Consider the following 23,336-nt stretch of genomic DNA (forward strand, 5'->3'; position numbering starts at 1 on the left):
ATATTCATACTGGATATATGCCGGTAAGAAATGACTTTTATCTCTTGGTGACTAGTCTCGAGTCATCCAAGAGAAAAAACTAATTTTAAGTTTTTCCTCCATTTTATTTTTAATCTTCATTTCAAGAAGTGGTAGGAACTAACTATATTTACAGAATATTCTTGTATTCTCAATACTTTCTCCCATTGCAAAACAATACATATCACACTGGTAAATACAGCAATCTGTATACATTTGCATATTGCTAATCTCTTTTCATAAAAATTTTATACTCAAATTATGTTGTTTAAGCCTTCTCTCTTGGTTTTAAGATCAATTAATATGGTTAACCTGGATCTGAGGTACAGTACTGAGTTGGGGGTGGGGGTAGAGACAAAAGTGTAAGGTGGATAGATGAAGAAGAATGGCATAGCCCCAGAAAGATTAAGATACATAGAAATCTTTACATGGGTTATAAATTAGAACAATCAATATAATTTCATGTTTAGTACATTATTAAACTTTATTTTCAAAATATTTAATTATCTTTATTTCATGTGTGCTTAACCAGGTGTGCCACCACCCACCCCCATTATTAAATTTTATATGAATTTAACTAGATTGTTAATTTTTTTTAAGTCTGTGGTCCAGTGGATAAAGCATTAGACTCTCAAGCTTGAGATCCCAAGTTCAATCCCTGGCAGTACATGTACCACAGTGATGTCTGGCTCTCTCTCTCTTCTCCTATGTTCTCATTAGTAAATAAATAAAAATCTTAAAAATTTTTTTCCATTAAATTCGATTTTATTTATTTATTCCATTTTGTTGCCCTTGTTTTATTGTTGTTGTTATTGATGTCATTGTTGTTGGATAGGACAGAGAGAAATGGAGACAGGAGGGGAAGACAGAGAGGGGGCTCCCCTCCTGCAGACCTGCTTCACTGCTTGTGAAGTGACTCCCCTGCAGGTAGGGAGCCGGAGGCTTGAACTGTGATCCTTACGCCGGTTCTTGTGTTTTTGCGCCACCTGCGCTTAACCTGCTGCGCTACCGCCCAACTCCCACGATTTTATTTTTTACTAGAACACTGCAATCTGGCTCAAGATGGTGTTATTACTATGTTGGGACTGAATTTGGAATTTCAAAGCCTTAGGCACAAAAGTCTTTTGCATAACCATTCTGCTGTTTCCCTACTAGATTGTTACATATTATTGAGTGTTCACATAAATTTTAATTATTTACATACATGGATTTCCCTTTGGTGCTGTCCCGGGAAGGCATGTGATACTCTGGTCCCCTCTCTCATAAGTAAATGAATCTCTAAACCGATTTAATAAAGGAAAGGGGCAAAATACTTGACTAATCACTTCACAAGAGGATATTTAAATGGTTATGAGCTTTAGAGCAAATGTACTCCAAATTAAACCTCAGCCTTAGTTACCCATAAATAGAGCTTATGTTTATGGTTGTGGGGAGCACCAGGCAGTGGGGAACACGGTTAAGTGCACACATTAATATGCACAAGGACCCAGGTTTAAGCCACTGGCCCCCACTTGGATAGGGGAAGATTCATGAGTGGAAGCAAGTTCCTGATCATTTTTTTGCCTCCAAGGTTGTTGCTGGGGCTCGCACAACCAATCCACTACGCTAAGAGCCCCCCTCCTCACCTTTTATTGGACAGGACAGAGAGAAATTGAGAGGGGGAAAGGAAGATAGAGAGGGCGAGAGAAAGAAAGACACCTGAAGACCTGTTTCACTTCTTGTGAAGCCACCACCCCCTGCAGGTGGGGAGCTGGGGACTTTGTATTATGTCTTAGCCTGCCCCCCCTTTTTTTGTGGCTCCAGGATTATTGCTGGGGCTTGGTGCTGGCACTATGAATCCACTGCTCCCAGCAACCATTTCCCCTCCCTTCTATTTTATTCATTAGGACTGACAGAAATTGAGAGAGAATGTGGAGAGAGGGAGAGAGAAAGACAGATACATGTAGACCAGCTTCACCACTTGTGAAGCTTTCACCTTGCAGGAGAACACGGGTACTTGTGCACTATAATGTGTGTGTTCCACCAGGTGTGCCACCGCCTGGCTCCACACATGTTTATCTCTACCAAAAGACATGTAAAATAACGTGCAACCAAGAGACAACTCATTTGTGTATTCACATAATAGACTATTAAACAACAAGCTAACAGACTAGAGTTACACACAATGAATTTGTAAAAGACAAATGATGACTGAAAGAAGCTAATAGAAAGAATACTCAGTCTACTTATTACTTGCATTACTGAATTTTAAGGTTAAAACTAATTTTTAGTGAAACTGAAATAGAAGTTATTTCTTGGAAGGAGGGAAATCAGGTGGCTATTACATATGCATGCATTCATCAAACTACATACACCTAAAATTTCTTTCCCTTAATTGTATGTATTGAAGTGAAAATTACAATAACTGAGTAGAAATCAACAGAGGAGTTAATGAACAACATAGTGCTTACTTTGGAAGTTGCCCAGTCAATCCAGCCTTTAGCACAAGGGTCAATGTTAATAAGTACAAGGCCTTCCACAAGTTCTGGATGATTGAGCTGAAATGTGAGACAAAGACAACAGTAAGAAAGTTCCATTTCTAGGCCTCTTCTGAGAAAACAAACAACTGAAGTGAAGTCAATTGATTCTTACTCTGTCTTAATGCTTCAAATTTGAAAGATTTCAGAAAGGTACTAGACAGAATATTTAAAAATTAACTATAAATCTGACTTAGTAGCTGGAAAAACATTCACCTATATTGCTATCAAGTGATCTTGTTTTGTAAAGATCTATGGAGGAGACTTCTTTTATTTCTATAGAAGAAGGCACCTGATGTCTCTGTAGGAGTTTGGCTCATGGAAGGTTTATCTTGCTGGAGAATAATCCTTGACATAGGGGCTCCTGAAGCTTATATGATTGTTATATACACCTCCTTAGACTCCCTTCTTTCTTTCCTCACTGCTTCACTGCTTCTGAAGCTTTCCCACTGCAGGTGGGGACCAGGGCCTTGACCCAGGACTTGGAGCCTCAGGCATGAAAATTTCTTCGCATAACAATTTGTTATCTATCCCCACCCTATACTTTTTCTCAATAGGAGTTACTTAAGTTCCCCCCCCCCCCCCCCGAAACTACAGGTGATATTATTCCCAAAAGACTATTCTATCACCTAGAAAGCATTTGAGGTAGTGCAGTGGATAAAGCAAGTAGACTCTCAAGAATGAGTAGACCCCTGGTATCACATCTGCCAGAGCGATGCTCTGGTTCTCTCCCACCTGCCCCTTAATAAATAACTATAGAAACAAACAAACAAAAAAGTTGGAGGGTAGAGATAGCACAATGGTTATGCCGAAACTCTTGCTTGAGACTCCAAAGTCCCAGGTTCAATCCCCTGCACCACCATAAACCAGAGATCTGGTTAAAAAAAAAAAAGTTGGTTAAATTATAGGAACATTTCTTTTTTAAAATATTTATTAAAAATATATTTTTTAATTTATTTGGGTAGAAGCAGAAAGATCTAGAGGGGAGACAGTGAAGGAAGAGACAAAGAGACACCTGCAGCCTTGCTTTACTACTTGTGAAGCTTCCCCACTGCAGGTGGGGGCTAGGGATTTGAACCCGGGTCCTTGTACACTGTAGCATGTGCATTCAACCAGGTGAGCTACCACTTGGTCCCAATAGGAACATTTTTATATGAACTGAAAAACTAATTTACTTTCATCTCTGATTATACTGATTATGCTCATTGTAAAAATTTGATAAATGTAGTAAGTAAAAAAGGAAAAAACAAAATCTCATAACATTTTTTTATGTTCTTTATTGACTGGATAGAGAGAGCTAGAAATCGAAAGGGAAGAAGGTGATAGAGAAGGAGAGAGAGACACCTGTAGCACTGCTTCACCACTCGCAAAGCTTTCCCCCAGGTGGGGACCAGGGGCTTGAACCTGGGTCCTTACACATTATAACGTGTGCTCAACTTGACCCTCCATACTTCAATCTTCATTAGTATTTTGGTATATTTGTTTTTAGTCCTTTGATTATGACAAAATTCTAAGTAAATCTGCATTCTAGCTTTTTTTGTTGTTAATGTTATAGTGTATTATCATAAGAGCCTATACAATTTTAATAGATGTACACAGTTCCATCAGTTATCCTCTAAAATTAACTTCTTATTAATGATACACTATCCTTATATGTGATTTTTCAGGTAATATAAGTACAAAGACTTTATACAAGACTGGGGAGATAGCATAATGGTTATGCAGTAAGACTTTTATGCCTGAGGCACTAAAGTTCCCAGGTTCAATCCCCAGCCCCACCATAAGGCAGAGCTGAGCAGTGCTCTGGTGAAAAAAAAAAACAAAAAAACTTTGTACAAACCTATACCTGGAAGTGAAAGAATTTATTTACAGAAGAACTTACATAAGATCCAAAATAGGACTTGCTCACTTAACAGACAGTAAAAGCTGTGATCAAACAGTGTCTCAAGGGCAATTCTCCACGTACTTACTGCAAATCTGCTGAGGATGTAAGCTCCAGCTCCAACTCCAACCCCAATGATGCTTTTCAGACTGTGAGTGGGACATACCAACATTAATAGGGTTAGTTCATCTGATCATTGCAGGATATAAAGTAATTGGATTCAATTCTGGCTGTTATGCTTACTAGTAGCAAAATTTAATCAGCTTTATAAGTCTCAAATTACTATTTAAAAAAATAATAAGTGGGGTTGAATGGTGGTGAACCTGGTTGAGAGCATATGTTAAAATGCTTAAGGACGGGAGTCAGGTGGTAGTGCAGTGGGTGGCGCACAGCGCAAGGACCCGAGTTTGGATCCTGGTTTGAACCCCGGCTCCCCACCTACAGGGGAGTCGCTTCATAAGTGGTGAAGCAGGTCTTCAGGTGTCTTTCTTTCCCCCTCTCTGTCTTCCCCTGCTCTCTCCATTTCTCTCAGTAATAACTACAACAATAAAAAAAAAACCAGCAAGGGCAACAAAAGGGAATAAATATATATTTTTAAAAAATGCTTAAGGACTCAGGTTCAAGTCCCTGGTGTCTACCTGCAGGGAGGAAGCTACACAGATAGTGAAGCAGTGCTGCAGATGTCTCTTTCTCTCCCCATCCTGTCTTTTTTTTTCTTTTAACTTTTTAAAACATTATTTTTTCTTTTTGTTGCCCTTTTTTTTAATTGTTGTTGTAAGTTATTATTGTTATTGATGTCGTTATTGTTAGGACAGAGAGAAATGGAGAGAGGAGGGGAAGACGGAGAGGGGGAGAGAAAGAGACACCTGCACACCTGCCTCACCGCCGGTGAAACGACTCCCCTACAGATGGGGATCCTTATGTTTGTCCTTGCACTTTGAGACACATGTGCTTAACCCACTGCGCTACCGCCCAACTCCCTAACTTTCAAAAAAGTTTATTTATTGGATAGAGACAGAGATATCAAGAGGGGAGAGTTAGAGGGGGTGAAGTTTCCTCCCTATAGGTGAGGACCAGGGGCTTGAACTGTTGGGCAGTAGGCCAGCTCCCCCCTGCTTAACTGTGGTCTATTTACATAGTCACTGTTTACCTGAGAACCGCCCTGCAGGTTCCATCTCACTGGTTCGCACTCTCTTTTGGCTCCGCCCCCTCTCCTAGTCACACCCTGTTTTCCACCACTAGTTTTCACTCTTTTTTGGATCTACCCTCTCTATGTCACATCCTGCTTTCTACCCTACTATTTCCTTCTTGGCGAGTATATATAGTATAGTTGCTCTTCTGATTAAACATTGAATTGCCTTACAGCGGAGAGTCCAGGAGTCTTTCTCCTGTGACGCTAGCACGGCACGAGTTCCTGATCCCTCTCCTATGCAGCAGCCTAGGTTGGCTCCATTCAAGTTCTCTCCAACCCAGAGAGCACTTGCTTGGGAAGAAGCACCCTCAGGCTATCCTGGCATTGAACCTGGGTCCTTATGCTCTATAATGTGAGCACTTAACCATGTGTGCCACCACCTGGCCCTTCCCCCATCCTCTCAATTTCTGTCTCTAGCCAATAAAACAAAGATGTATTTGAGAGAACGTGAGAGTAGAAGTTGAGGGAGATAGCTTAGTAGTTATGCAAAGAGATTCTCATGCCTGAGGCTCCAAAGCCCAGGGTTCAATCCCCCACACCATCATAATCCACAGCTGAGCAGCGCTCTGGTAGAAGGGAGGGAGGGAGGCAAGAGAAAATGACAAAGTGATGTTCTGTGTCTTTCGTCCACCCCATCCCAACTAACAAACAAATAAAGCTTTTAAAAAATTGTTTGTTCGGGGGCTGGGTGGTGGCGCACCTGGCTGAGTGCACGTTACAGTGCGCAAGGACCCAGGTTCAAGACCCCAGTTCCCACCTGAAAGAGAGAAAGATACACGAGTGGTGAAGCAAGGCTGCAGATGTCTCTCTCCTTCTCTCTCCCCCATTCCTCTCAATTTCTGGCTATTTATATCCAATAAATAAAGATAATTAAAAAAAAAAAAAAGAAAGATTAAGCGCAGGTGGTGCAAAGTGCAAGGACCAGCGTAAGGATCCTGGTTCGAACCCCTGGCTCCCCACCCCACAGTCTTACTTTGGTGCAATACACCAACTCCAGGGTTACTGCTGGGGCTCGGTGCCTGCACTATAAATCCACTGCTCCTAGAGGCTACTTTTTCCTTTTTTTCCCCCCTTGTTGCCCTTATTTATCGTTTTTATTTATTTATTTATTTATTTAGTCTCCAGGGTTATCACTGGGGCTCGGTGCGTGAACTACAAATCCACTGCTCTTGGAGTCTATCTTTTTACCTTTTGTGGTCTTTATCATTTATCGTTGTTATTATTATTGTTTCTGTCATTGTTGTTGGATAGGATAGAGAGAAATGGAGAGGAGAAGACAGAGAGGGGGAGAGAAAGACAGATACCTGCAGACCTGCTTCACCACTTGTGAGGTGACTCCCCTGCAGGTGGGAAGCCGGGAGCATGAACTGGGATCCTTACCTCAGTCTTCTTGCTTTATGCCATGTGTGCTTAACCCCCTGCGATATTGCCCGGCCCTCTAATTTTATCTATTTTATTAGATAGGACAAAGAGAATTGGTGGGGGAGAGGGCTGGAAGACATAATACTTATGCAAAAGATTTTCATGCTTGCAGCTCTGGTCTTTCTGTGTAACTCTTTCATTAAAAATAAATAAAATGGGGAGTCGGGAGGTGGCGCAGCGGGTTAAGCGCATGTGGCACAAAGCACAGGGACCAGCATGAGGATCCTGGTTCAAGCCCCCGGCTCCCCACCTGCAGGGGAGTCGCTTCACAGGTGGTGGAGCAGGTCTGCACGTGTCTTTCTCTCCCCCTCTCTGTCTCTATACATTTCTCTCTGTTCTATCCGACAATGACGACATCAGGAACAATAATAACTACAATAAAACTACAACAAGGGCAACAAAAGGAAAAATAAATATTAAAAAGTAAATAAAATGGGAGTTGGGTGGTAGCGCAACAGGTTAAGTGCATGTGACACAAAGTGCAAGGACCAGCAGAAGGATCCTGGTTCGAGCCCCCGGCTCCCCACCTGCAGCTGAGTCTCTTCACAAGTGGTGAAGCAGATCTGCAGGTGTCTGTCTTTCTCTCCCCTTCTGTCTTCCCCTCCTCTCACCATTTCTCTCTGTCCTATCCAACGACGCCATCAATAACAACAACAACAATAAAAAAACAAGGGCAATAAAAGGGAAAATAAATATTAAAAATATTTAAAATAAATAAATCAAATGTAAGTGAGAGAGAGAAGGAGGAAGAGAAGAAGGTGATAGGGGGTGACACCTGCCGCACTGCCTCATCACTCATGAAGCTTTTTCCTTTGCAGGTGGGGACTAGGCGGTTGAACCTGGGTCCATGCACATAGTAATGTGTGTGCTCAAACAGGGTATGCCACTGCTCAGACTATGAAGATTCCTTTAATGTGGCTTGAACCTATGTTGCTCACATGGCAAAGCAGTGCACAGTCCAAGTGGGCTATTTCACTAGCCTGGGTAGCTCCTTTTTATGTTCCAGGTTTCAAATCTAGATGACTTTTTCTTTCTTCCTTCTTTTTAAAAATAAAACTACAGATGTATTTATTTCCATGAAAGAGAGAGAGAAGCAGATGGGGGGGGTGGAGACACCAGAGCACTGTTTTGTCCTAGCTTGCAGTGGTCTAGATGACACCTTCTTAGAGAGGTATTCCTCAAGTAGTCTTTTTTTTTTTTTTTTTTAAATTATTTATTTTGGATAGAGACAGAAAAGTTGAGAGGGAAGGCGAAAGAGAGAAGTGAAGAGAGGGAGAGACTGACCTGCAATACTGCCTCACCACTTATGAAGCTTCCCCCTTTCAGATGGGGGCTTAAACCTAGTGATTCATTATGTACTGTAATGTGTGTGCTCAACCAGGTACCTCAAGAATCCTTTTCTATGTAATCTTGTCCTTATTCTCTCTCTCTTATTTGATTGCCACCAGGGTTATCATTTGGGCTCAGTACCTGCACTACTAATCCACTACTCCTGGTGGCCATTTTTTCCTTTCTAATTTCTATTAGACAGGATGGAGAATAATTGAGAGAGAATATGGGGAGACAGAGAGGCAAAGAAAGACAGACATGGGGTTGGGTGGTGGCACACCTCATTGAATGCACATGTTACAATGTGCAAGGACCCAGGTTCAAGGCCCCAGTCCCTACCTGCAGGGGGGAAATCTCTGCAAGTGGTGAAGCAGTGTTGCAGGTGTCTCTCCTTCTCTATCTCCCTCTTCCCTCTCAATTTCTGACTGTCTCTATCCAATACATAAAGAAAAAAAAAATCTTTTTTTGAAGAGAATTCTTAAAAAAAAAAAAAGATACCTGCAGACCTGCTTCACCGCTTATGAAGTGGACTCCCTGCAGATGGGCTCGAACCCAGGTCCTTTAATATGTGTGCTTAATCAGATGTGCCACCACCCAGACCCCTGTCCTTATTCTCTATTACAACAGCTCACTGATTTCTTCTATAGTACCTCAGTTTTGATTGCTTGCTCATTTGTTATTTTCCACTGTAAACTCCATGAGGTAGTGAATATGTGATATGTGAGAAAAAACAAAAAACACTAAACTATTTGTCAAAGAAATACTTAGAACTACAGAAGGAGCCTACCTTAAGTGGGTAAAAACAGAAGGCAGCATTTCAGCCAATTCATCCATTGTGGGGTACTGGTACCTGAAATTCAGAGGATAACTTGAATTAGAATACACCCCCATTTTTCAATCACTAGAAAAGAACAAGTTCTTACATAAAACACTGATAATAATTCTCATATGGTTGTGAGAATTAAATGTAAGATATTTAAAGCATTAGAGCTTGAGCAGGGTGGGGGGTAGATAGCATAATGGTTATGCAGAGACTCATGTCTGAGGCTACAAAGTCCCAGGTTCAATCCTCTGCACCACCATAAGCCAGAGCTGATCAGTGCTTGTTGGTATGCATGAGACCCTTTCTGTTTCATTTGGTTTAAATCCCCCCTGCTTAACACTATTCTATTTACATAACCACTTCATTCTATTTACATAACCACTGTTAACAAGTTCCACCCTCCCTCCAGGGCATTTGTGGTTCAGTGATAGGATTCTCGCCTGCTCCACCCCCTCCTTGTCACACTCTGATTTTCACCAGTCACTTTTCTCTCCACCCTCTCTATGTCACATCCTGTTTCCACCCTACTTGGCAAGTATATATAAAGACAGCATTGTGAGTTGTACAGTACTGTACTTTGAGTTTAACTTAGCTCGTCTTAGATTGTGCTGCATCCTGCATGAATAAAGAGATACTGCCTACAGCTCAACCATGAGTCCCTGGTCGTCTGTTACCCGCCCGTGAAGCCAGCCCGGCAAAAACAACATAACCCGTCGAAAACAACAAGTGCTCTGGTTAAAAACAAAACAAACAATCCACCACATCAACAAAAGAAAGACCAAAAACCACATGGTCATATCAATAGATGCAGAGAAAGCCTTTGACAAAATACAACATCCCTTTATGATCAAAACAGTACCAAAAATGGGAATAGATGGAAAATTCCTCAAGATAATGGAGTCTATATATAGAAAACCTACAGCCAACATCATACTCAATGGTGAAAAACTGGAAGCATTTCCACTCAGATCAGGTACTAGACAGGGCTGCCCACTATCACCATTACTATTCAACACAGTGTTGGAAGCTCTTGCCATAGCAATCAGGCAGGAGCAAGGAATTAAAGGGATACAGATTGGAAGAGAAGAAGTCAAACTCTCCTTATTTGCAGATGACATGATAGTATACATGGAAAAACCTAAGGAATCCAGCAAGAAGCTTTTGGAAATCATCAGGCAATACAGTAAGGTATCAGGCTATAAAATTAACATTCAGAAGTCAGTGGCATTCCGCTATGCAAACACTAAGAAGAAATTGAAATCCAGAAATCAATTCCTTTTACTATAGCAACAAAAACAATAAAATATCTAGGAGTAAACCTAACCAAAGAAGTGAAAGACTTGTATACTGAAAATTATGAGTCCCTACTCAAAGAAACTGAAAAAGACACAAAGAAGTGGAAAGATATTCCATGTTCATGGGTTGGAAGAATTAACATCATCAAAATGAATATATTACCCAGAGCCATCTACAAATTTAATGCTATCCCCATCAAGATCCAAGCACATTTTTTAGGAGAATAGAACAAATGCTACAAATGTTTATCTGGAACCAGAAAAGACCTAGAATTGCCAAAACAATCTTGAGAAAAAAGAACAGAACTGGAGGCATCACACTCCCAGATCTCAAACTGTATTATAGGGCCATTGTCATCAAAACTGCTTGGTACTGGAACATGAATAGACACACAGACCAGTGGAATAGAATTGAGAGTCCAGAAATGAGGCCCCACACATGGACGTCTAATCTTTGATAAAGGGGCCCAGACTATTACATGGGGAAAGCAGAGTCTCTTCAACAAATGGTGTTGGAAACAATGGGTTGAAACATGCAGAAGAATGAAACTGAATCTCTGTATTTCACCAAATACAAAAATAAATTCCAAGTGGATCAAGGACTTGGATGTTAGACCACAAACTATCAAATACTTAGAGGAAAATATTGGCAGAACTTTTTTCCGCATAAATTTTAAAGACATTTTCAATGAAACGAATCCAATTACAAAGAAGACTAAGGCAAGTATAAACCTATGGGACTACATCAAATTAAAAAGCTTCTTCACAGCAAAAGAAACCACTACCCAAACCAAGAGACCCCTCACAGAATGGAAGAAGATCTTTACATGTCATACATCAGATAAGAGTTTAATAACCGGCTAAGCGCAGGTGGCGCAAAGCACAAGGACCGGCATAAGGATCCCGGTTCGAACCCCGGCTCCCCACCTGCAGGGGAGTTGCTTCACAGTTGGTGAAGCAGGTCTGCAGGTGTCTATCTTTCTCTCCTCCTCTCTGTCTTCCCCTCCCTCTCTCCATTTTCTCTCTGTCCTATCCAACAACGACAACAACAATAATAACTACAACAATAAAACAACAAGGGCAACAAAAGGGAATAAATAAATATTAAAAAAAAAATTTAAAAAAAAGTTTAATAACCAACATATATAAAGAGCTTGCCAGACTCAACAACAAGACAACAAATAACCCCATCCAAAAATGGGGGGAGGACTTGGACAGAATAGTCACCATAGAAGAGATCCAAAAGGCTGAGAAACACATGAAAAAAATGCTCCAAGTCTCTGATTGCCAGAGAAATGCAAATAAAGACGACAATGAGATACCACTTCACTCCTGTGAGAATGTCATACATCAGAAAAGGTAACAGCAGCAAATGCTGGAGAGGCTGTGGGGTCAAAGGAACCCTCCTACACTGCTGGTGGGAATGTCAATTGGTCCAACCTCTGTGGAGAACAGTCTGGAGAACTCTCAGAAGGCTAGAAATGGACCTACCCTATGACCCTGTAATTCCTCTCCTGGGGATATATCCTAAGGAACTCAACACATCCATCCAAAAAGATCTGTGTACACATATGGCAGCACTATTTGTAATAGCCAAAACCTGGAAGCAACCCAGGTGTCCAACAACAGATGAGTGGCTGAGCAAGTTGTGGTCTATATACACAATGGAATACTACTCAGCTGTAAAAAATGGTGACTTCACCGTTTTCAGCCGATCTTGGATGGACCTTGAAAAAAATCATGTTGAGTGAAATAAGTCAGAAACAGAAGGATGAATATGGGATGATCTCACTCTCAGGCAGAAGTTGAAAAACAAGATCAGAAAAGAAAACACAAATAGAACCTGAAATGGAATTGGCATATTGCACCCAAGTAAAAGACTCTGGGGTGGGTGGATGGGGAGAATACAGATCCATGAAGAATGATAGAGGACCTAGTGGGGGTTGTATTGTTATATGGGAAACTGGGGAATGTTATATATGTACAAATTACTGTATACATTGTTGAATGTAAAACATTAATTCCCCAATAAAGAAAAAAAAAATTAAAATGTCCTCATAAAAACAAAACAAAAACAAAACAAAACAAACAAACTTGAGCCATGTATGTATGTTTTATTTATTACTACTTAGCTGAAAATATCACAATAATCACTGACAAAGGTAGTTCTGAAGATGAGTAAAGGGAGACAGGGGAAGAACTAGCATTCCAGTGTCTGATTTCACTCTTCTGATACCCGTAATAATCGTCAGTCCAGAAGAGTCAGGGACATTGTAGTTCCACCTGCATCATGTATAGGATTAGACTAAGAATTCCAAGTCCAGTTAAAATGTATTTTTACCTAATAGGACAATTTTTCAGAATAAATGGTTACACAGATATTAAAGTTTCTGTCACCAGATTTGAAGGTAAAGATAGGAATGGACTCTTGGGAAGCTCAATGGGATCTGAGTTTGCGTCTTAGTAAGCTGGCAGTTACAGGGAAAGACACAAAAATGACAGATTTTATTTTCTTTTTAATGTTTATTATGTTTATTTATATTAAATTTCATATATATATTTATTTTCCCTTTTGTTACCCTTGTTTTTTATTATTGTTGTCATCGTTGTTGGATAGGACAGAGAGAAATGGAGAGAGGAGGGGAAGACAGAGAGGGGGAGAGAAAGACACCTGCAGACTTGCTTCACTGCCTGTGAAGTGACTCCCCTGCAGATGGAGAGCGGGAGGCTCGAACCAGGATCCTTACGCTGGCCCTTGCGTTTCATGTGTTTATTTATTTATTAGCTAGAGATAGCCAGAAATCAAGAGGAAAGGGTGTGATAGAGAGACAGAGAGACTTTTAAAAAATTTTAAAAATTATCTTTATTTATTTATTGGATAGAGACAATCAGAAATTGAGAGGGAAGAGGGTAATAGGGAAAGAGACAGAGATTTTTTTTTTGAAAAAAATTTTTTATTATCTTTATTTATTGGACAGAGACAGTTAGAAATTAAGAGGAAGGGAGGATTGGGAGACAGAGGGAAAGAGACAAAAAGACACCTGCAACCCTGCTTTACCACTCACAAAGCTTCCCCCCTGCAGGTGAAGGCCAGGGGCTCGAATCAAATTGTAAGTAGGACACCAAAGTAAAAACCCTGTGGTGATGGGTAGACATGCAGCTTCCTGGGCCAGTGGGGGGTGGGAGTGGGTGGGAGGGATGGGTCACAGTCTTTTGGTGGTGGGAATGGTGTTTATGTACACTCCTAGCAAAATGTAGACATATAAGTCAGTAGTTAATTAATATGAGGGGGAAAATCAGTTGTATGTCTCAAAGTTTCTCAAAACACAAACTGAATATTTTTAATATATAGGCTGTGTATTTGATATGCAGACTCTCTCAAAAGCCTAGACCAAGTAGATTAGAAGCATCCAATAGCACAGCTATATACAAGATACTGGATACTGTACAGCAAACCCTAACAAAAGGACTTTTCAAAGTTAATCCAATTACCAAATAATGTGATGATAACATTAACTATCGATTGTCTTTTTGAACCCTAAGACAGCAGGAATCTCACATCTCCACTATAGAGCCCCTACTTCCCCCAGTCCTGGAACCCTTGGATAGGGCCCACTTTCCCGTATGCGTCTCCCAATCCATACCAAATAATATTGCATCAGCCAATCACAACCTAACCAACCCGACGATTGCCACCTCAACATGCTTCACCTCAGACTGTGTCCAGAGACTTCACGTGTGGAATGACAGACAACCCTTCAGCTTCATTACGCGGGTGAGACCTTTCCTTTTATAGTACACTCTAATTTCATCTCAGGTGGTTCACTTTCTAACAAAGTCCCATAACCTAGATATACACCAGTTTCTGTGAGAGAGAGCTTATGTTCACACGTATCCATAAACTACTGCAAAATATATACCTGAAAGCAGAAGTACACTAGAGTTTGCAGTGAGTACCTCCCTAACACTTCCTCTCCACTATTCCAAGCTTTGGATCCATGATTTTGGATCCAACAATTTGTTTGGCTTCGTATGTTAACTCTCTTTTCAATCACCAGGTTCCAGATGCCACCAGGATGCTGGCCACGCTTCCCTGGATTGAAGACCCCACCAATGTGTCCTGGAGCTCAGCTTCCCCAGAGACACACCCTACTAAGGAAAGAGAGAGGCAGACTGGGAGTATGGACCGACCAGTCAATGCCCATGTTCAGCGGGGAAGCAATTACAGAAGCCAGACCTTCTACCTTCTACAACCCTCAATGACCCTGGGTCTATGCTCCCAGAGGCATAGAGAATGGGAAAGCTATCAGGGGAGGGGGTGGGTTATAGAGATTGGGTGGTGGGAATTGTGTGGAGTTGTACCCCTCCTACCTTATGGTTTTTTTCATTAATCCTTTCTTAAATAAAAAATTAAAAAAAAAACAACCTCAGTCAAGCCATACTGCTTAATACATTTATATTTTAATAAAATACTACTCAAAGTCCCAATTAAAAAAAAAAGAAAAAAATTTTTATTATCTTTATTTATTGGATAGAGACAGTTAGAAATCAAGAGGAAGGGGGAGACAGAGGGAAAGAGACAAAAAGACACTTGCAACCCTGCTTTACCACTCATAAAGCTTCCCCTCTGCAGGTGAAGGCCAGGGGCTCGAACCTGGGTCCTTGCGCATTGCAACAAGTGCGCTCAACCAGGTGCGCCACCACCCAGCCCCAGATCTTATTTTCAAAGGTTTTTTATTTTGAGAGAATGTGTATGTATCTGTGTGCGTGTGTGTAAGAGAGAGAACGTGGAGTGAGTGAGTGAGCAAGAGAGTAGAATAATTCTGCTCTGGCAGATGCAGTTTTGCGAAGGGAAAGCAGGGTCTCACATATGCATGCAAGTCTTATAACCCACTGAGCCACCATCTTGACCTCCCCCCCCAAAAAAAGCTGAAAGAACAGATTTTTTTTTTTTTTTAAATATTTGTTTTCCCTTTTGTTGCCCTTGTTGTTGTAGCCTCGTTGTGGTTATTATTATTACCATTGTTGATGTTGTTCGTTGTTGGATAGGACAGAGAGAAATGGAGAGAGGAGGGGAAGACAGAGGGGGAGAGAAAGACAGACACCTGCAGACTTGCTTCACCGCCTGTGAAGTGACTCTCCTTGCAGGTGGGAAGCCGGGGGCTCGAACCGGGATCCTTACGCAGGTTGAACCGGGATCCTTACGCAGGTCCTTGTGCTTTGTGCCACGTGCACTTAACCTGCTGCACTACCGCCCGACTCCCGAAAGAACAGATTTTAAGTAGCTAAGGAAGAGGGATAATAAAAGATAATAAAAGTATGTGTTGCAGGTACTTGGACTTGTGATTACATGGAGATGATTTCCTGGCTATGGAGAAGCACTGATATGGGAAAATATGCAGTCTATAATTAAGTCTCCTCAGAAAAAAGAGAGGAAATAATAGAATGGTGGAATACAGCCTATAGGCCATACTAAAATCAATCAGGAAGGGAAGCACAAGCTACTTACACAAAAGCTCAATCATTTGCTCTTCAGAGTATATCTTACCCTGTTGGGAATGATGGTGCACCTTCCTGTTGGCCGGGGGCATCCACATGACAGACAGCAAAGTGCTGGGTGATCTCTTGCATATCCTCAAAATTAAAGAATGCATTGAAACAGGACTTATCTACAAGAATAAAAACATCCATAAGTTATAAGCTATCCATATATCCCCAATATTCTTTGATTCTCTTTTAATCACTATTTCATTTTTTTTAAAGATTTTATTTATTAATGAGAAAGGAGGAGAGATAAAGAACCAGCCATTACTCTGGCATATGTTCTTCTGGGGACTGAACGTGGGACCTCATGCTTGAGAGTCCAGTGCTTTATCCACTATGCCATTTCCCAGACCACTTAATCCCTATTTCATTAAAGTAAGGTAGCTGAACAATCTGTCCCAAAGTTTTAATACCACATGTTTCAGTGACTTGAAAATGACAACTAATTTTCTACTCACCATCTGGAAGACCATTTCTTAGCACAATTGCTGGGATGCAAGGAGGGGTTACTGTTTCATTTCTTTTTCTTTCTTTCTTTTTCTTTTTAAAATTTTGTTTATTAATAAAGATAGGAGAGGGAAAGAACCAGATATCACCCAGGTACATGTGCTGTTGAGGCTTGAACTCAGGACCTCATCCTTGAGAGCTCATTGCTTTATCCACTGAGCCATCTCCCAGACCACTACTCTTTCATTTCTATTTTTTATATTTATTTATTTTCTCTTTTGTTGTCTTTGTTGTTTTTTATTGTTGTAATTATTGTTGTTGTTATTGATGTCATCGTTGTTAGATAGGACAGAGAGAAATAGAGAGGAGAGGGGAAGACAGTGGAGGAAAGAAAGACAGACACCTGCAGACCTGCTTCACCGCTTGTGAAGCGACTCCCCTGCAGGTGGGGGAGCCAGCTGCTTGAACTGGGATCCTTACGCCGGTCCTTGTGTTTTGCGCCACCTGCGCTTAACCTGCTGTGCTACTGCCCAGCTCCCACTCTTTTATTTCTAACCTATTGCTGTAACTGCTTAAGTTACTTCTCACGTTAAAGAAGTTGCAAATGCTTCAGCACCTGCAACTATATCTCAAATGCAGGTGAGCGCTGAAAGCTAGAGAAGCATGGAAGAAAATACATACATAGAGATCCCATGTCTGTGGCTAAGATGAAAAATCTTACACTACCATCTACAGGAGTCCACTTAAAATTCACCTATGACAGGCTGTATCAAACATACTTTTACTAATTGACTGAAAAGTTCCCATCAAAGTAAAGTTCAAACACTGACTTTTTTTTTCTTTCTTTTTTCTCAAGACCAGAGAGCACTGCTCAGCTCTGGCTTACAGTGGTGCTAAGGAGTAAACCTGGGACCTCAGCCTCAGGCATGAAAGTCTTTTTGCATAACCGCTGTTATCTTTCCAGCCCCAAACTCTGAAATATGAAGAAAACACACACACCCTAAGTAAAGACTCCAAATAAATAAATAAATAAATATCCAACTGCCTTCAGTTCTATCTACTTTTCAAAAAAAAAAATTCATAAAAACTTTGATAAAACAGAGAGAAACTGAGAAGGAAGAAAGACACCTATAGCACCGCCTCATCACTTGTGAAGCTTCCCCTACAGGTAGAGACTGGGCGGTTTGAAGCTGGGTCCTTGTGCATGGTAATATGTGTACTTAACCAAGTGCCCCATCGCAGGGTTCCCAATTCTATTATTATTATTATTATTGATTTATTTGCCTCCAGGTTATCACTGGAACTCAGTACCACCATTTTCTTTTCTTTCCCACCCATTTCATTCAATAGGACAGAGATAAACTGAGAGGGGAGAGGGAGATAGAGAGGGAGAGAGAAAACCTACTTCACTGAATGTGAAGTGTCCCTGCTGTAGGTGGTGGAACAGGGGCTCCAACCAGGGTCCTTGAGTGGATCCTTGTGCATAGTATTTAAAAAAAATAATTTATCTCTGGATAGACAGACACAGAAAAATTGAGAGGGGGTGGGGATAGATAGCATGATGACTATGCAGACAGACTCTCATGCCTGAGGCTCCAAAGTCCCAGGTTCAATCTTCCATACCACCAGAACACATCAGTGCTCTGGTAAAAAAAAAAAAAAAAAAGAGAGAGAGAGAGAAATTGAAAGAGGTGGGAGATAGAGAGGGAAAGAGACAGAGAGACACCCACAGCCCTGCTTCACCACTCATGAAGCTTCCCCCCTGCAGGTGGGGACAGGTGCTTAAACCTGGGTCCTTGTGCACTGTATTATTTGTGTTTAACCTGGCGCACCACTACCACCTGACCCCTCATACTACTAATTTTTGTGCTTAACCAGGTGTGCTACCACCTAGCTCCCTCACCTAGTACTAACTACAAGTACTAACCAGTACTATTTTCTTAATTAGTTCATCAGATTATCATTAGCAGATGTGACAGAAAATGCACCGCCCTGTAAACTTCATAAAAACTTTAATCCTGCCATTTACACATAGGAGAGAAGCTTAAAGTAGAAAGAAAAATATATATGCTCCAGGGGGCCAGGTGATGGCATTATCAGGGTAAGTGTACACATTACCACTGAACCTAGGTTCAAGCCCCCACTGCCCACCTGCAAAGGGGAAAATTCATGAGTGGTGAAGTAGGTGTACAGGTGTCCCTTTTTCCTTCTCCATCTCACCCTTCCCTCTCAATTTCTCTCCGTCCTATCCAATAAAATATACAAAGAAAAAAAAAGGGGGGGGATAACTGCCTGCAGGGACTGGCGGATTTTTTGTGCAAGCACCAAGCCCCAGCAATAACCCTGGTGGTAAGAAAAAAAAAAGATTAAAAACAAAAACAAAACTGAAAAAATAAATAAGTAAGAACAATGCTATGCTCCAATAGAATGCTGGTGCTTCTTTTTATAATACACAAAGATTGTTACAGTTTTAGAAAGGGAAGGTACAAAGTCAAATACATACGATTGAGGCCAATGTCATGATAAGTCAGAATGACTGGTCTGTTTCCCTTCGGAAGACCTCTTATAGTAACGTGGACCACACCATGAGTTGTTTCTATATCATGTTCCTGTAGTAAGAGAATGCAAGGTCTCAACAAAGGTATAATGGACTTCAGAGGCTGCTGAAAATTCACAACCCAATATGCCACTCTTCCCCATTAGTTGGGGCAAGAACACATCTCTAGCTTTGCTGAAATAAGCATATCAGACAGATGTTAGAGAACATTCCTTTTTTTTTTTAACATTTTTTTATTATCTTTATTTATTTATTGGATAGAGACGGCCAGAAATTGAGAGGAAAGGGGAAATAGTGAGGGGGAGTGACAGAGAGACACCTGCAGCCCTGCTTCACCACTTGCAAAGCTTTCCCCCTGCAGGTGGGGACTGGGGGCTCGAACCTGGGTCCTTGTGCATTGTAAAATGTGCGCTCAACCAGGTGTGCCACCCGAGAATATTCCTTTCTTATCCCTTCCTCAGAAACAAATAAACAAAGGAAAGATACATCTTCTCATTCTCAAAACTCACTGTCTTGAGTGAGTGGAAGTCAGGTTAAGCACTTTGCTCACGGAAAGGAGATGAGTAAGTTGTGCAAGGAGGCAGGTAAGACTTGGTGGAAGACGAGTTAAGTAAACAGAAGATAAGAAATTGCTGGGTAAGGCTGAGTGGTGGCATACCTGGTTGAGCACATACATTACCATGCATGAGAATGCAGGTTTAAGCTGCTCTCTACCTGCTGAAGGGGGTACAGGGGATGGGGGACGATGATGACATTCTTCACAAGTGGTGAAAATGATCTGCGGGTGTTTCTTCTTTTTAAAAAATATTTATTTATTCCCTTTTGTCACACTTGTTTTATTGTTGTAGATATTATTGTTATTGATGTTGTCGTTGGATAGGACAGAAAGAAATGGAGAGAGGAGGGGAAGACAGAGAGGGGGAGAGGAAGACACCTGCAGACCTGCTTCAGCGCCTGTGAAGCTACTCCCCTGCAGGTGGGGAGCCGGGGGCTGGAACTGGGATCCTTATGCTGGTCCTTGCGCTTTGTGCCACCTGTGCTTAACCCACTGGGCAGTACCGACTCTCATGGTGTTTCTTTCTCTTTACCCTCATCCCCTCAATTTCTCTCTGTCCTCTCTAATAAAAAGGAGGAAAATGGTAGCCAGAAGTGGTGGATTCATTGTGTAAGCACTTAGCCCCAGCAATAAATCTGGTGGCAATTAAAAAAAAGTTGCGGGAGATAGGAGGTGGTGCACCTGGTTAAGTACATACATTATAGGGCACAAGGACCCAGGTTCAAGCCCCCAGCTCCCGCCTTCAGGGGGAAAACTTTACAAGTTGTGAAGCTGGGTTGCAGGTGTCTCTCCCTCTCTATCTCCACCTCCCCTCTCAGTTTCCCTCTGTTTGCATCCAATACTAAATAAATAAATAGTATTTTTTAAAAAGTTGCTGGGTAAAACCCAGGGGCTTGAACCAGGATCCTTACGCTGTCCTTGCACTTTGCGCCACATGTGCTTAACCTGCTGGAGAATGTTTTCAAATAGCATCCCCCAATGCAGTGGAGACTGGACTCAAACCTAAATACCAATACTGCTATTTTTTATTACTGTTATCCGCATTCAAACCAAAGGCCTGAGTAGGGGAATAAATAAAAGATATGGTGAGAAATATGGTAATTACCACAGTGAAAGGGGAAGAGCAACGGGAAGGAGGGCAAGAGCAGTCATTTTGATAGTGTGGAGGCACTGTGTGATGGTGGGGACTTGTGTGACAGAAGTATGGAACTGTACTTTCAAAATTTTATAGTATTACAAAAAAAATGGTAAGTAAACAAAATTTGAGATAAAAATGGAGGATATAATCGGAACTATTTATGAAATAAAGTATAGACCTTAGGTGGAAGGAATATAAAGTAATAAATTCTTACTAGCATTTCTGTTGTAGTCAAATCAGAATTTTTCCCTCTGCCACCATATTAATAACCATTTACTGAGATGTTACTAACAGACCCTGAACTAAACTATAGGAAGCAAGACAATAAATAAGAGAGATGTGAGATCTGTTCACAGAGACTGTTTTACAGAGGGAGCCAGACAAACACATAAATCAGCCAACCCATAATATTAGGTTTTGATAGGTGCTGTGAAAAAAAAATATATAAGATGTTGTGATAGGTTATGAAGGAGGGGTGGGGAGACAACAACTATGCAAAAGACTTTCATGCCTTAGACTCCAGGGTCCTAGGTTCAATCTCCAGCACCACCATAAGCCAGAGCTGAGTAGTGCTCTGGTAATAAACTAGGGGAAAAATATATATCTGAAAGCAGAAGTACACAAGAGCATGCAGGGAATACCGCCAACACTTCATCTGCACTATTACAGTCTTTAGGTCCATGATTGTTCAACAATTTGTTTGGCTTTGTATGTTAACTCTCTTTTCAGCCACCAGGTTCCGGATGCTGACCAGACTTCTCTGGACAGACGACCCCATCAATGTGTACTGGAGCGCCACTTCCCCAGAGACCCACCCTACCAGGGAAAGAGAGAGACAGACTGGGAGTATGGATCAACCAGTCAACGCCCATGTTCAGCGGGGAAGCAATTACAGAAGCCAGACCTTCTACCCTCTGCAACCCACAACGACCCTGGATCCATACTCCCAGAGAGATAGAGAATGGGAAGGCTATCAGGAGAGGGGTGGGATGTGGAGATCAGGTTATGGGAATTGTGTGGAATTGTACCCCTCTTATTCTATGGTTTTGTCAATGTCTCCTTTCTTAAATAAATAAATTTTAAAAAGTCACAAAAATAAATAAATAAATAAGCAGGGACCAGGTGGTGGCACACCTGGTTGAGGCACATGTTACAATGTGCAAGGACCCAGGCCTGAGCCCCTGGTCCCCACCTGCAGGAGGAAAGCTTCACAAGTGGTAAAGCAGGGCTGCAGGTGTCTCTCTGTCTCTCTATCTCCTCCTTCCCTCTCAATTTCTGGTTGTCTCTATCCAATAATTAAATAAAGATAATAAAAAAATTTAAAAATAAATAAGCAAACAAAAATACCAACCTTAACTCTCATTAGCAGTCAGGGTAATGCACATTGAATTAAATGAGATGGTGATTTCACAAACATCAGAACAGAAAAGGAATTTAAAGACAGATTAATACCAAGTTTTGACCAAGAAGCAGAAAAATAATAACTCTTGTACTTGGGGTCACCTGGTTAAGCACATACATTACAGTGTGCAAGGACCTGGTTCAAGCCCCTGGGCCCCACCTGTAGAGGGAAAGCTTCACAAGTGGTGAAACAGGGCTGCAGGTGTCTCTCTTGTTCTCTTCTTCATTCTCTCTTTCTTTATTCAGTAATAAATAAATAAAATATTTCTTAAAAACAGCTGCTGAGCAGTGGGTAGACAGCATAATGGTTATGCAAAGAGACTCTCATGACTAAGTCTCCGAAATCCCAGGTTCAACCCCGCACACCACCATAAGCCAGAGCTGAGTAGTGCTCTGGTAAAACAACAACAACAAACTGCTAAACATTTAAAAAACAAGGATTTTCATACATGGTGTTACTCTCTCACACACATACACACACAAACACACACACAATGATATACAGAGATGAACACTGTAAGCCTTATTTGCAATGTTAAGAAAAAATGGAAATAGTAGAAAAATTGATGAATGAATTGTGATACAATAAAATACAGATAATGGACAAGAAGGGGCCAAGCAGTGGTACACCTAGTTAAGTACACATAGTATGATAAGCAAGGATCTGGGTTCAAGCCCCTACTCCACACCTCAGGGGAGGACGCTTCATGAGCAGTGAAGCAGGTCTTTCTCCCTCTCAATCTTCCCCTTCCCTCTCAATTTCTTGCTGTCCTATTCAATAAAATATATACTCCTATTAACTTATAGTCTCACAAATCACTATGTATGAGAGGGGGAAAATAGATTGAATATCTCAAATTAAGAGAAAAAATTAAATAAAAATATATGTATTTTAAAAAATAGATTAAGGAATAGGGCAAAATAACTACAGAATAACATTCTTTTATTCATTATAATGCTGAGGGAAAACAAAACACTTTGATTCTCTGCCAGGATCACTGTGTGTAGTTTATATGTTTTCCCCATGTCTGGGTTTCATTATAAGTCATTTTACTGAAAACTGCAGATCCTAAAAACCTATTAACAACCTTATGTAAGAACTTAATGTTCTTTGTCAACATTTCACAACCTGGATAATATTAAGTTAAAATTGAAAACTCCGCTGGTATATTGCACCAAACTAAAGGAATGGGGGTGGTGGTGGTGGTGGTGGTGG

General features: G+C 41.1%; 1 protein-coding gene across 6 annotated transcripts in view; it reads right to left on the reverse strand.

The window, feature by feature from the left end:
* Nucleotides 1-23,336, reverse strand: part of NDRG3 (NDRG family member 3) — a 107,748-nt gene that overhangs the window by 22,135 nt on the left and 62,277 nt on the right. For all 6 annotated transcript variants that reach the window (XM_060189286.1, XM_060189301.1, XM_060189299.1 and 3 more), the window contains 5 exons: nucleotides 18,972-19,077; nucleotides 16,026-16,146; nucleotides 9,147-9,209; nucleotides 4,505-4,565; nucleotides 2,469-2,555 (listed from right to left, as the gene is read on the reverse strand). In XM_060189286.1, coding sequence (XP_060045269.1) covers nucleotides 2,469-2,555; nucleotides 4,505-4,565; nucleotides 9,147-9,209; nucleotides 16,026-16,146; nucleotides 18,972-19,077 — 438 coding nt within the window. The remainder of the gene's footprint in view (nucleotides 1-2,468; nucleotides 2,556-4,504; nucleotides 4,566-9,146; nucleotides 9,210-16,025; nucleotides 16,147-18,971; nucleotides 19,078-23,336) is intronic.

Source organism: Erinaceus europaeus, chromosome 1, assembly GCF_950295315.1.
Source record: "Erinaceus europaeus chromosome 1, mEriEur2.1, whole genome shotgun sequence".
In the NCBI taxonomy this organism is placed as follows: Eukaryota; Metazoa; Chordata; class Mammalia; order Eulipotyphla; family Erinaceidae; genus Erinaceus; species Erinaceus europaeus.